General features: G+C 40.3%; 1 protein-coding gene across 7 annotated transcripts in view; it reads left to right on the forward strand.

Annotated features, from left to right (window-relative positions):
* Window positions 1-14,236, forward strand: part of CACNA2D1 (calcium voltage-gated channel auxiliary subunit alpha2delta 1) — a 660,196-nt gene that overhangs the window by 608,945 nt on the left and 37,015 nt on the right. For all 7 annotated transcript variants that reach the window (XM_065553645.1, XM_065553650.1, XM_008178507.4 and 4 more), the window contains 4 exons: window positions 1,679-1,739; window positions 3,713-3,810; window positions 11,627-11,711; window positions 12,020-12,082. In XM_065553645.1, the coding sequence (XP_065409717.1) occupies window positions 1,679-1,739; window positions 3,713-3,810; window positions 11,627-11,711; window positions 12,020-12,082 (307 nt within the window). The remainder of the gene's footprint in view (window positions 1-1,678; window positions 1,740-3,712; window positions 3,811-11,626; window positions 11,712-12,019; window positions 12,083-14,236) is intronic.

A 14,236-nucleotide genomic window follows, 5' to 3' on the forward strand; every position in this document is an offset into this window, starting at 1 on the left:
TATTAATATGTAGGCTATAGAGCAAAGCTTCTTTTCACAGTTTGCAGTAATTACAGTGCTGTATAAAGCAATTTCTCATGCTGCTCTTATAAATATAGTAATATTAGGGGCTATTTAGTTTTGGCTTACAGTTAAGCTTTTATGTTGCACTTTGTAAATAGTTTCAGTGGATGTCTATAGAATCTGATTTGAATGACACTCATTTTAAGCCACTTCCAGGTTCTAGAAAACTGACTGGAAAGAATATGTATGATGTATTTCCAGCTATAAAGTTTTGTTTATTTTGTTTGACCATAGTTGAGCCAGTAAATGAAGCATGAGCCATCAGATCTTTTTAACTTTATCCAAGTGTTAATCCAAATCTGAATGAATTCCAGTTTTGCATTTAGAAATATATGTATGTAAAAACTTACTTACAAGGACAAAACATTTTCCACATGTGTTACAAGTCTCCTTGTCAGTCATAGCTGCTATTATCTCAGAGAAGACGTGGTTAGAAGTTGTTTAATTGACAACCATGCCATCTATAATCATATGCAGGGTAGGAGATAACATGATAAGCTTTTACCAACCAGTCATTTTGTATGATTTATTTCTTAACTTTATCAAATAGGAACTAGTGATTAAAGTATTAATGAGTGAAAAAAGTGGTTCTATTTATGGACTAGATCTATTGATGTCGCACCGGCATCAATATACCCTGCAAAATAGGCCCTTGAAATAGCCACAGTATATAGAGGTTACCTCAGAAATAATAAACAAGGACATACACTCAGTCTTCAAAGATGTTTGTCTTTTTCCCAGACTACAGCTGTGCATAAATTGAACCTATGATCTATTCACAATATTTTTATTCAAGGGGTGGTTGAATAAAATATTGGTTTGTGACCCCTTTTGCTTTACCCTGTTTTTTTCTGTTTCCCTGCTTTCTCTTTCTGATGGATTTTCACAGTCAAAAAGGGCAAGTATATTCTTGTTGCTCAATTTCCTTCTGTTTACTGCAGTTGATATTTTCCACTTATATTTCCATTCCTACTGGACATTCTCCTTTGTATTCTTCATTTCTGGACTTCTCCCATGATCATTGGGTACCATAGCAACAGCAAGGGGGAGGGGACTCTATAAAATGTTTTTGTGTTTTCATGCACATTTCAATTTGTTGCTAATCTCTAATCCCTGTTTGTCTGATCCTGTCCACCTGTTGGTTCATGCTGATGCTCAGATATATCATTCCTTTTTTTCAGACCACTCTTTTCAATAACATTGAAAGGGACTTATTGTAAAAGTGATGCTTTATACCTTTATTGATGAAAATATTAGAGATAAATGTTTTCCTTGATGTTCTCAATCCTAAACATTCCAAGTATTTTGAATGATCACATTGTAATGATAATGGAAATGTCACATATACTTTGGATTATCATATTGTCATGAGAATGAAACAATGACTCAGACTTAACTTGCTTCTATTGTTCTGTTATTGCTTGATGTATTGCTGTATAATAATCAGATCATTTCTTCCTGCAATGTGGAATACTGATGATGGTATAGTACATTTGTTAGAAAAATGTTCTTTAGAGATCACATATTTTAAAATTCACAGATGCATGCAGAAATTATCCAAGTAATTTTACAAAGTTCTGTTTACTTATCTGATATTCAACCTTCATCTTTGTAGATTCAGAAACTCTAAAGATTGATCACTTTGATGAAGCTGGCTATACCTTTATAGCACCAAGGTTGGTCAATTTCCCAGTTCTAAGCATTATACACAGCAGTAAATAAGAAGTCTTGATCAGGTTAGTGACATTTATGAAGCATGGACTTGCCCAATAAAACTTAATTTTGCACATGAAATGTGCTGGGGGAAATTGTTAAGTATATGGCATTGTTAAGCAATGGTTAAACTCAGATTTCCAAGTTTAGATATCATTTTTATAGGAAGAATATGGATAACATCTTCTCAGGCTACTTCATCTCATAGTTTATCATATAGCAGTCCATACTTTGCAGTGTTATAATATTGGGAAGGATAAAAGAAAAAAGTGCTACCTCCAACTAAGCCTCATTTATTTATTTATTGAAAGATAGTGTGGTCTAGTGAATACAGCGTTGGGATTCAGGAGTTCTTAATTCTATTCCTGGATCCAGATGATATTTGACAAACTGGCTTAACCTATCCATGCCTCAGGTTCCCCACTTGTAAAATCAGTATAATAATACTTATCTCTTTTGTAAAGGCTTTTGAGGTTTAAGGATGAAGAGTATTTCCATAAGAGCTACGATAGCAATTGTTGGGTGTAACGCCATTGACTTCAGTGGAGTAAGGGCATTAGTTTCCTGGGTTTTCCCAAGGAATTCTACTTTCCTAATCCATTGTATTTGTGCAACAGAAACATATTAGTATAAATACTCTTGCATCCGAAGAAGTGGGCTATAGTCCACGAAAGCTTATGCTCTAATAAATTTGTTAGTCTCTAAGGTGCCACAAGTACTCCTGTTCTTTTTGCGGATACAGACTAACACGGCTGCTACTCTGAAATTCTTGCTTTAGTCAGTCTTTATATGTAGCATCTTAAAAAGACAATGGTGATAAACAATGGAGAAATCATCTATACACAATCAGTCTAGAATGATTCAAACTCATTCTAGCTCAAAAGCTCAAGCTTTTTTAGCACACTAAAGATGTATTCTAAAAGAAATCGCATGTAAAGCAAATAGTTGTGGGGTGTGTGTTTTTTTTTGTTGGTTGGGCCCCCCTGCCCCCAAACTCAAAGCAATCTAAAACTGATCAGGAGCATTTAATTTTCTTGGAGAGTCGGAGGCATTGATAATGGAATGTAGCATTGATAAATCATACTTGATCCTGCAACTAATATATGTGGGCAGAACCAGGCAAAGAGCCCCATTGAATTGCTGACCATAGGACTGGGGTCTAAATTCTGCCTGGGTTCTTTTTGGTCATGGTGTAATAAGTGAATGGCAGGAAGGTGGGTTCTTTCTAAAGAAATGTTTGAACCAACTTTTCCCTTTGCATAGCATATACATGGTATTTTGAAAATGAGCTACTTCCCTATAGCACTGGTAATTGTTCAACACCTATCTTCTCTTTATCATTTACTCTCCTATGGAAAATCTAGTGCATATTTTAATATGAAATGAATGCATTTAATGCCGCTTGCTAGCTAATGTTTCCCCTTAAAGTGAACAGTGATTTTTAGCATACTTACTTATGGCTCTGCTTCAGAGAATCACACGAGGTATGTGGTCATACCAAATATGTGTAAATAAACCTACTTTACCCAGGTGAATTTTGTGGGGGGAGGGAGTAGTTAGTCTCTAATTCAGTTTTAATAGTGTACAATCGCCAGTCAAGGGCCTCCAATCTTAAGAGGTCATTTAAACAATAAGATTTCCAGTATATTTTGGCTGAAGATTGCCTCTACTTAACCAATAATTTAGGTTGCTCCCTTGGCTGGGTCACTTAAAACACTTTAGAAGATGGCGAGGAAACTGGTCTCTTCCTATTGAATTCTGCAAAGAGGGTAAACGGAATTTTGCAGAATCCTGTTCCATTGTCTGTTATAATATACTATCGCTAATCTGAGGGTCTGCAAAGCTCTGCCTGGCTTGCAGGAAATGCGAGCCATTTCTGATAGCACCAGTCGCACCTGAAACAAACTAACAAGATTGATGTTTTGTTGTTTTTCAGAGAATACTGTAATGATGTAAAAGTATCATACAACAACACTGAATTTCTTTTAAATTTCAATGAGTTTATTGATCGAAATACCCCAAACAGCCCTTCATGTAAGTATTCTATTCCATTCACTAAAATTATTTTCACAGGGAGATATAAAAATATGAAAACCGCTGCAAGACAATAGCTTTCACTATGCCAGTGTTTTAAGATTGTTTTCTGTATTTATTTGCTTAATGGAATTACATACAGGCCAGAGCATTGAACTTATCAGAGGTTTTATTTATATCCAAGAGAGCACTGGTAAGATTGGTTTGCAGATTGCTGTGACCATCGAGAAATCTCCCTAAATAATATGAAGCAAAATGTATTCAACAACTTACAAACTTCCCTCATGGATTGTTTTCCAGCAGCATCCAAAATGCCAGTCAGTTCCCTTCTACACTCCCTCACTGTTTCTGGTTCACATTTTTGTCAGCCAACACAATGCCACAGGCAGAATTTAAAAGAAAAAAAAAATCTTTGTCTTCTATCTAATATTTACCGACATCCACAGTCAGTTTCAACACTGGCCTAAGGGTATAAAGACCTTTCAGATAGATCCGTTCTGAAGATTGTAGCATATCCCTTCAAATAGTTTGTGAGCCCTCTAGTGGGCCTTTTATTTCAGAAGGCACCAGAAACTAACAGAGCAGGTGTGGAAGCGCACACTAAGCATTCTATGCTTGCTATCGTTAGTAAACATGGTTATTCGGAACCCAGCTTTGTCCGTGTGTATTCTTCCTATTCTGAATGTTGTGTAGAGAGTAAAGACACAATTATTGTTAGGGTCTGGTGGCTTCTACAGCAGAAGACAGGGAGGTCCACTAGAGGGCTCACAGACATATTCCTGTTCACTACAAAAGACATATTCCTTTTATAGTTTTGCTTTATCATTTCCCTTCATGTGCATGGATTCCATTGAATTTTGAAGTCTGGGTACTGGAACGAGTGCTTACAAATGGAACATGCGGTATTCCTGTAAAATAAACAAGACATAGGATGGCAATTTGTTAGATCCTAGCTCAAAAAACCATTCCATGACATCGATGATCTCTCCAATTATCACCCTAGTGCAAATCTTCTTCTGTTAGGGAAAGTTGCTGAGAAAGATGTGGCAGAGCAGGTCTGGCAGCAGCTGGAGCCCTCGGGTCTACTTGACACCGCCACTATGATTCAGAGAATGGAGAGAATACACGGATTATGTTATTTAATGCTGTCTCCCTCCTGATGAACATATATCAGACGCCTGAGATATTCATTAAGATCCATCAGCTGTTTTTAGTGCCATTGACAAACCTTCTGACGGAGCCAAGAGCAGATGGCATCTCTCTTGAGTTGCTCCAATCCTTTCTTTGTCCGGCTATGCTGGAAGAAGGACAGGAGATGCTGGGTGTGGTCTAATTAGGCCACAATTTTATTCTTAAATGTTTGGGAGTACCTGGCACATAAGTATACAGTGCAGGTAATTCCAAGATCCTTTCACATATACCTGGGGGCTTCTGTCAGCACATTCCCAGCCAATCTGTTGCTGGGACCTCAACATCCATCCCCTCTTGAATGAGGGTTAAGAGGGGATTATAAAGGATGGGGGCTGGCTCCTGGCTGTACCAGTCATAGGATCCCCAAACTACTCTCTCCCCCTCCCCGTTTTCACTCCTTTATAAATCCATTTTATCTGATCCCTGCATGCATTCTTTACGGAGTACCTCCTGTTTCATGTTTGTCTCAGCTAATCCCCCATCCCAGCCCCGAACCAATTGTGGTGAACGTGGAAAAAACTCACTTCGCCTTGGCTAGTCTGGCGGTGAGGAAAAATTCCTTCCCAGTCCTGCGAGAAAGGAGCAAATAGCGCAATGCCTACAGCGGATCCTGATAAAACCCAGAATTGTATCACTTCCCTGGGTAGGAGGTGGGTGCTGCTCTGCCAGGTCCAGGTAACGGAGGGCTTTTGGCTACAAAGACCTAAATCTTTAATTTTATGAACCAGGGAAGCACAAGCACAGGATCAAGTTTAACTCCAAAAGTGCGGCTGAATGAACACTCGAGCGCTGTGGATGGAGGCATAATCTACATTTAAACCATATGATCCCGATCCCTGGAGAAAACACACTAAGTAGAGGCATATACTGCATATGTTATATAAAAAAAAAAAAGTGGATCCTACACTCCCCATGGTGCAGCCTTGCCCATGACTGCCAGCCAGTGACTGCTGTATACTGGGAGGGAGATGATGGAGTCTTAGCCACACACCTACACAGACAATCCACTTCCGGGGCTTGGATCACTTCTGACAGCACTGGCGGACCTTGACTCTGATGTGACCCCAACACTTTGAACCCCAGTTTTGGCTGCCTCCTCTGTAAATTTACTGGGGTGGAGGAAGGGGCTTTCTATTTCTCTTCTCCACTCTAGTTCTCCCATAAAGAGCCAATCAAAATCTGCCCCTAACTGTATAGAATTGAGGTTGCTCAGTCACTTTCTACATTGAGGCAAAACAGTTGCCATTAAATTTGCTACTGATTAGAGGAGAGGGCATGGGCTCCTAGGTTCTGTGATTGACCCTTCCATTGGCTTGCTGTCACCTTCACTGGGCAAGTCACTTCAGACCTGATCCTGTTGTCAATGGAGCCAGCAACAAAAGTCCCATGGACTTCAATGGTGCAGGATTGTGCCTCTGTTTAAACTTAACTGACTGCAAAATGGGGTTCCTTTAGTCAATGTCTGTTAAGCATTTTCCTTGGGTGAATGCAATCTGCCATTATAATTTATTATTTACTATTTGTTAAGCACCAGCTGTGTGCTTGATTCTGTACAAGGACAGAGAAGCTTACATGTTTAATAGACCAAATATGCAGGAAAACCCAGAGGAAGGTTCAATCATAGAATGAGTATTTTGTACTTAGTTGTCTTCTTTAAGGCCCCAATCCAGCAAACCCCACAAGCATGTGCTTAACTTAAATGACATATAGTTCTGATAGTCAAGGTGGACTACTCTCATGATTATGTGTGTTACTTGATCAGGCCTAAGTGAAGTTCTTCTTTGGAAAGTACAAGTGGCATTGCCTGGTCCCGTGTTTATTGTCTGTCAGTGATTTCCATATCAACTATGTCAGTTCACAAATAAAAAAGACATTTTTCTTTTTGTCACCTCTGCAAATTCAGCCGCACTTTTGGAGTTAAACTTGATTCTTTACAGCTCATGCATCATCACCAACAATAAAGATACTGTGGGCCAAATTAGGGTTATACCTGGGAACTCCTTTTGTTTTCAAGTCATGCAGTAAGTTTCACCCATGCGAAAACATTGCCTTCAGTGGGTTTGCTGACTGACTGGAATTTAATACAAAAAAATAATAATGTCTAGATGCACAAGATGGAATAGAATTCCGAACTCAGCCTTAGCTTTGTTTGCTCAACTGGGAAAGCAGGAAAAAGCATATGTTTGTCACTAAATGCACAAAAGTTGCTTTTTCACAGATGTTACTCTGAATATAAAAAGGAAACAGATCTCTGAATAGTAAAAGCATGTCATTTTTACATTCTGATTTTTCAGAGTAGAATGAACAATATTTTAATATAAGAAGCTTAGTCTTACAATAGGTGCACTTAAATAGTTCACTCCTCTTTGGGATGTGTTACCAGTAGTATTCCCCATTGTAAATATGGAAATATTCTTGGAAATGATAATAGTTCTAAAATTGGAATGAACTTATTAAATGCATCCACTGTATATTTCTGTTGTTAAAGACATCAGTTAAACATTACCATTCAAGAAAATTTCAAAGAAGATTTTAATGGCTATATTCATTTGAGTGCCTACCTCCTGTTAGCATTGCTAGAGGTTTTAAAGAGACATGGAGAGAAAAATACACCTCTTGTGATCTGTCATGATATGGGATCAATTATCATGAAAGCCGAAGGGATATCAGATTCTAAGCACTACTATGGGGTAGTTTTCATCCAAAGGGAACTGCAGTAAAAATGTCTTTACTTTGTTAGACCACCTAGCTGGAATAATCTGCAACAAGATATGAAATCCTCTCACAATGTAACTATCTTTAAGGCTAATTTATTTTCTTAATTGTCCACACATTTGTTTTATCAGATGATGTATTATGGTTGTATAATGTATGACTGTAACTTTGAGTGTGTCCCCTGAGTCAGTCTTAGAAATGAGATTATTCATCTCAAATGACTTAACCCAGAAAGAAATTTTAATAAATGAAAACTCTAAGCTAATAGCCTACATTAGTTTATAATTGAGTATTGAGGATACATTAGTGTCAGCATGGTACACACTAGGGCTTAGAGAGTAATTAAACCATACAGCACATTGTCAAATTACTGCCAGCTCTCAGATTTGAATTCACAATGATATTTGAATTTATTTTCCTAATTGTTTTATTTTTTTCATAACTGTAACTTAAACAGGTACTCTCCTGAATGCTTAAGATAACAGTGTTGACTAAAGTAATGTGTAATGATCCTTCTTGGAGATTATCCTTAACAAAAAATTGTCTTTAAAAGGGAATAGCTAATACCATCTATAAGCTAATACCATCTATAAGGTTATCTAATTCATATGTAGGACATAGCTTTAATTTTCATTACTTTTTACAGCTAAACGTTTAGGGACTGATCGAGTCATATTCAGAACTCCCATTTGGCTTCAGTGGAAATTTGGACCAAGTATGGAACTAGCCCTGGTAATATTCAGCACAGTCCCTGATCTCTTCTCATTATTTTCAGCTGGACAGGTTACTTTTAATCAAATACCTTGTCCTTGTTATGTACCTTAGTATGGCTCTGTCCAAATGACTTGGATCTTACCATCCCTGTTTCTGCAAACAATCACCTCTGTAAATTTAATTCCATGAGTTCCAAGTAATTGGAGTCCTTACGTGAATAAGGTTGTGAAGGATTGCAGCTAAACAGGTTGGGTTTAGCAGGATAATGTAAATATGTCCTAATTAAGATTAAAGTAATTCATTAAAATGGGATTGAAGCAGTGCTGTCTACTGGTTAGAGCATGGCCTAGAAGTTGATTGCGTTGATGTTTGTAGTAGAGATCATTACAAATTCAAATTTTAAAGTGGATTTACTGAAAGCTTTTTTGCAAAGGTTCACGGACTGATTTATGATTTTGCATAAGAGTAGTAGAGAATGAATAGAGTAAATGTGAAATGCAGAAAAACTTGGGTGGTTTTGACCATGGGTCATTTTGAGTTCATTTGAGTCCAAAGGTAAGAATGAAACTTGAGGCATAAGAAATAATATCATAGAAAAAGTTTGCGATATCCTCTGCAGTGAAACCACAGAGTTCGGTGCAATTCAGATTGGGAGTCTGAACTCCCTAGTTCTAATCCCAATTCAACTGCTGCCTCACTGAGTGGCCTGAGAGTCTTTCTGTTTACTTCATTGGGCTTTGGTTCAGCCATTGTTTTATTTTCCACAGCTGTAAAATTGGGTACTATAATATTTACCTAAATCACTAGGGTACTGTAAAGAACTTTCTGTTACAAAGTTGTCTCCAAAATAGAAGAGCTTGAGAAGCACTGACCTCTGAATAGCTTTTCAAGGGTATAGCCTTAGATGTTCTGTTGGTGAGAGATAGGGTGACCAGATGACAGAAGTGAAAAATCGGGACGCGTGGAGGGGGCAAAAAACAAGCCCCTCCCCTGTGCGCGCCTGGAACACCCCCCCCCAGCACCAGAGGATGCGCTCAGGCCACATCCCCCAGCCCCCTCCCTCCACCCGCTCTCGGCCAACTGTCTCCCCTCCCGCTCCGCTTGGAACATACCAACGCTGCAGATGGGGCTGGGGAGCCGATGACCAAACACACGCCTCCCCTCACACCCCGCACTGGGGCTGGACCGGCACGTGTGGGAGAACCCGCCCGACAGGACGCTGGGCTACTGGCCCTTTAAAGGGACGGAAAAACGTCCGGTTCATGGCCGGATCGCTGTGCCCACAAGTGCGGCCCCATGGCCCTGCCCGAGGGCCGGCCCCGAGAGCACTGCCTCCACCCCGGCCTCCCCATGGGTCTCCCGTCCCTGCAGCATCATCACCCCATCCCGCACGGGCTACCCAGAGCGGCATCGGACCCCCCCCATCCTCCCTCCCAGAGCCTGCCTGGCACAGCCCCCCCCCGCAGTGCTAGCCTCAGGATCCAGCAGACAGGTCCCGTCCGGGGACCCCAGCACCCTGCACCCACTTACTGCTGCACTCTGGGTCGGTGCAGCGCTTGCACTCGGCGAAGCACCGGTCCAGGTGCTTGGCGGCCAAGCAGAGGGGCCATTGTGCGGGCAGGAGCAGGGCAACTAGGGCGAGGAGCAGGAGGGAGAAGCGGGGCCGTGCTGCAGCCATGTTCACAGGGCTGGCATCGGGGGGAGGAGGGAGCGTCCCTCTGGCTCCTGTCTGCGTAGCTCCGGCACGGGTCAGGTTGAGGGGCGGGGGGGCTCGTTGCTGGTGCCTACAAGCCCCGCCCCTGCCTTTGTGCGTGCCTGGGGAGTGGGGCTGCAGCACTCTGCAGGCGTCTGCCGGCCAGCCCAGCAGAAACTCAACTGCACTGCCCCAGGGCCCGGAAGAAGACGTGAGCAATGCCGGCTTGCCGCGGTCCCCCCGATATCGGGACAAAGTGCGTCCCGACCGATGTAAGGTCGGGACGCGGGACAAGTCCCCTAAAATCGGGACTGTCCCAATAAAATCGGGACGTCTGGTCACCCTAGTGAGAGAGTCAAGCTTTCAAGCTACAGAGAGCTCTTCTTTGGGTCTGGGAAAGGTACTGCAGCAGTTTCCTACATAGAAGAGATAAAACAAATGAAATTGCTTAATTGCATGTTCTGAGAAGGATGAGATGTCAGCTATTTGAATGAAAATGTGCTCTTCAGAGTATGTTAACTTTCATCTTTGATACAAAATTGGGTTCTTTCCACATTAAATGACTGGATAATTAATCTGGTACCTGGGTGGCTTTATAGAATGTAATGTAGGCAAAGCTAAAGTTAGCCCAAGCCACCTAAAGCTATATATGTGGAGATTACAGAGATCCAGGACACTGGTCATTGGTCAGAGTGAATGCAGGATTTTCTTTATTTCTTGTTTACATAGAGTCTTACCTCCTTACTAAGTTCACCCAGTGGCCACCCTGAATAGTGGCTCTAACTATTCAAACTTAATACCACAATATTTAGGCACCTGATTTTCAAAGGTGTTGCACTCAGTGAGAGTTCTGGGTGTTCAATGGAAGCTGTGAGCACTCATACCTCTGAAATTTGGGCCACGTCCAGTAAACTGCCTAAACATAGATTTAGGCGCCCAATTTTAAAAAGACAAGTTTTAAAAAGTTGTCTTCTGTATTCTGATTTGGTAATGTAAGGGCTTGTTTTCACTATGGAGATAAGTCGACCTAAGTTATGCTACTCCAGCTATATGAATAATGTGGCTGGAGTCGACATTTCTGAGGTTGATTTATCCCGGTGTCTTCACTGCACTGAGTCAATGGGAGATACTCTCCAGTCAACTTCCCTTACTCTTCTTGTAGAGCTGGAGTACCAGGGTTGACAGGAGAGTGCTCTGCCATCGATTTAGCGGGTCTTCATTAGACCCACTAAATCAATCCCTGCTGCATTGATTGCAGCAGTGTGGATCTCCCCATAATGGAGACCAACCCTAACTTTAACCACTTGAGTTTGAAAATTTTAGCTTAAAGGTTTTGATTAAATTAGCATATTTTCTTCTCACCATCAATCAACATTTTGAAAAATCACGTCGTTTTTTATTAATAAGTAGCAGGAATCAAGAAATTCAGAGTTTCATCTTCAACAGATTTACAGATCTCAAAGTCATGTGTTTTCAGGTGACTCATGTTGTCTCTTTTGCTAGGTAATGCTGATATGGTCATTAGAGTTTTGCTGGATGCAGGATTTACAAATGAACTAGTCCAGGATTATTGGAGTAAGCAATCTCTGTGAGTGTTCTTTTTTCATATCTTTTCATATCATTTTCATGTCTTTTTTATTAACTCTGTAGTCATTGGGGTATTTGTAAATTTGTTATGAATGTCAAGACCCAAGGCCTGGTAAATTCAAATTTGTGATTAGATATCAAAGTCAAAAATAAAACTAGATTTGTGATATGTATATTTCAGTATTTCATCTTGATTAGAAAATGTGTATATTTTTCTCATAATTCTGTGCCTAAATGGCAGCTGTTGTGAAGGTGGAGTTGGTAATAGTTCTAATTAGCTTTCATTTAAACTTCTGCTTTTTGTCATAGCAATGGAGTTGTTGCACAATTTGTGGTTACGGATGGTGGAATCACTAGAGTTTTCCCTAAAAGGTAAGGGTCATTTTATTTTCAAATAAGATCAGAATGCGAAAATAATTCCTGTGTGCCATATCAATGGAATATCCAATTAATGGATGTTATGCATACAGCTGAAATTTCTTTGGTAACCCCAAGGATATATAAGAACATAAGAATGGCCATACTAGGTCAGACCAAAGGTCCATCTAGCCCAGTATCCTGTCTTCCGACAGTGGCCAATGCCAGGTGCCCAAGAGGCAATGAACAGAACAGGTAATCAGCAAGTGATCCATTCCCTGTCGCTCATTCCCGGCTTCTGGAATACAGAGGCTAGGGACACCATCCTTGCCCATCCTGGTGAATAACCATTGATGGACCTATCCTCCGTGAATTTATCTAGTTCTTTTTTGAACCCCGCTATAGTCTTGGCCTTCACAACATCCTCTGGCAAAGAGTTCCACAGGTTGACTGCCTTGTATGAAGCAATACTTCCTTTTGTTTGCTTTAAACCTGCTGCCACTTCCTTAGTTACTTTCTCCACATCAGTCATGATTTTATAGACCTCAATCATATCCCCCCTTAGTCGTCTCTTTTCCAACCTGAAAAGTCCCCTTATTAATCTCTCCTCATACGGAACCATTCCATATCCCTTATCATTTTCCAATTCCAATATATCTTTTTTGAGATGGGGCGACCACATCTGCACACAGTATTCAAGATGTGGGTGTACTATGGATTTATATAGAGGCAATATGATATTTTCTGTCCTATTATCTATCCCTTTCTTAATGATTCTCAACATTCTGTTCGATTTTTTGATTGCCGCTGCACACTGAGTGGATGTATATGTGTAGTTGGGATTATGTTTTCCAATGTGCATTACTTTGCATTTATTGACACTGAATTTCATTTGCCATTTTGTTGCCCAGTCACTCAGTTTTGAGAGATCCTTTTGTAGTTCTTCACACAGTCTGCCTGGGACTTAACTAACTTGAGTAGTTTTGTATTATTTGCAAATTTGGCAACCTCACTGTTTACCTCTTTTTCCAGATCATTTATGAATATGTTGAATAGAATTGGGCCCAGTACAGACCTCTGGGGGACACCACTATTTTCCTCTCTCCGTTCTGAAAACTGACCATTTATTCCTACCCTTTGTTTCCTATCTTTTAAACAGTTATGAATCCATGAGAGGACCTTCCCTCTTATCCCATGGCAGCTTACTTTGCTTAAGAGCCTTTGGTGAGGACCTTGTCAAAGGCTTTCTGAAAATCTAAGTACACTATATCCACTGGATCCCCCTCAAATAATTCTAGTAGATTGGTGAGGCATGATTTCCCTTACAAAAACCATGTTGACTCTTCCCCAACAAATTATGTTCATCTATGTGTCTGACAATTTTGTTCTTTACTATAGTTTCAAACAGTTTACCCAGAACTGAAGTCAGGCTTACCAACCTATAATTGCTGGGATCACCTGTGGAGCCCTTTTTAAAAATTGGTGTCACATTAGATATCCCTCAGTCATTTGGTACAGAAGCTGATTTAAATGACAGATTACCGACTACAGTTAGTAGTTCTGCAGTAGTTCCTTCAGAACTCTTGGGTGAATACCATCTAGTCCTGGTGACTTATTACTGTTTAGTTTATCAATTTGCTCCAAAACCTCCTCTAATGACACTTCAGTCTGGGACAGTTCCTCAGATTTGTCACCTAAAAAGAATGGTTCAAGTTTGGGAATCTCCCTCACATCCTCAGCCGGGAAGACCTATGCAAAGAATTTAGTTATTGTCTCCACAATGACCTTATCATCCTTGAGTGCTCCTTTAGCATCTTAATTGTCCAGTGGGCCCACTGGTTTTTTAGTAGGCTTCCTGCTTCTGGTGTACTTAACAATTTTTTGCTATTACTTTTTGAGTCTTTGGCTAGCTGTTCTTCAAATTTTTTGGCCTTCCTAATTATATTTTTACACTTCGTTTGCTAGAGTTTATGCTCCTTTCTATGTTCCTCACTAGGATTTAACTTTCACTTTTTAAAGGATGCCTGTTTGCCTCTCACTGCTTCGTTTACTTTGTTGTTAAGCCACAGTGGCACTTTCTCTTACTATGTTTTTTAATTTGGGATATGCATTTAAGTTGATCCTCTATTATGGTGTCTTTAAAAAGTTTCCATGCAGTTTGCGGGGATT

Source organism: Chrysemys picta, chromosome 1 (genome assembly GCF_011386835.1).
Source record: "Chrysemys picta bellii isolate R12L10 chromosome 1, ASM1138683v2, whole genome shotgun sequence".
Classification (NCBI taxonomy): domain Eukaryota; kingdom Metazoa; phylum Chordata; order Testudines; family Emydidae; genus Chrysemys; species Chrysemys picta.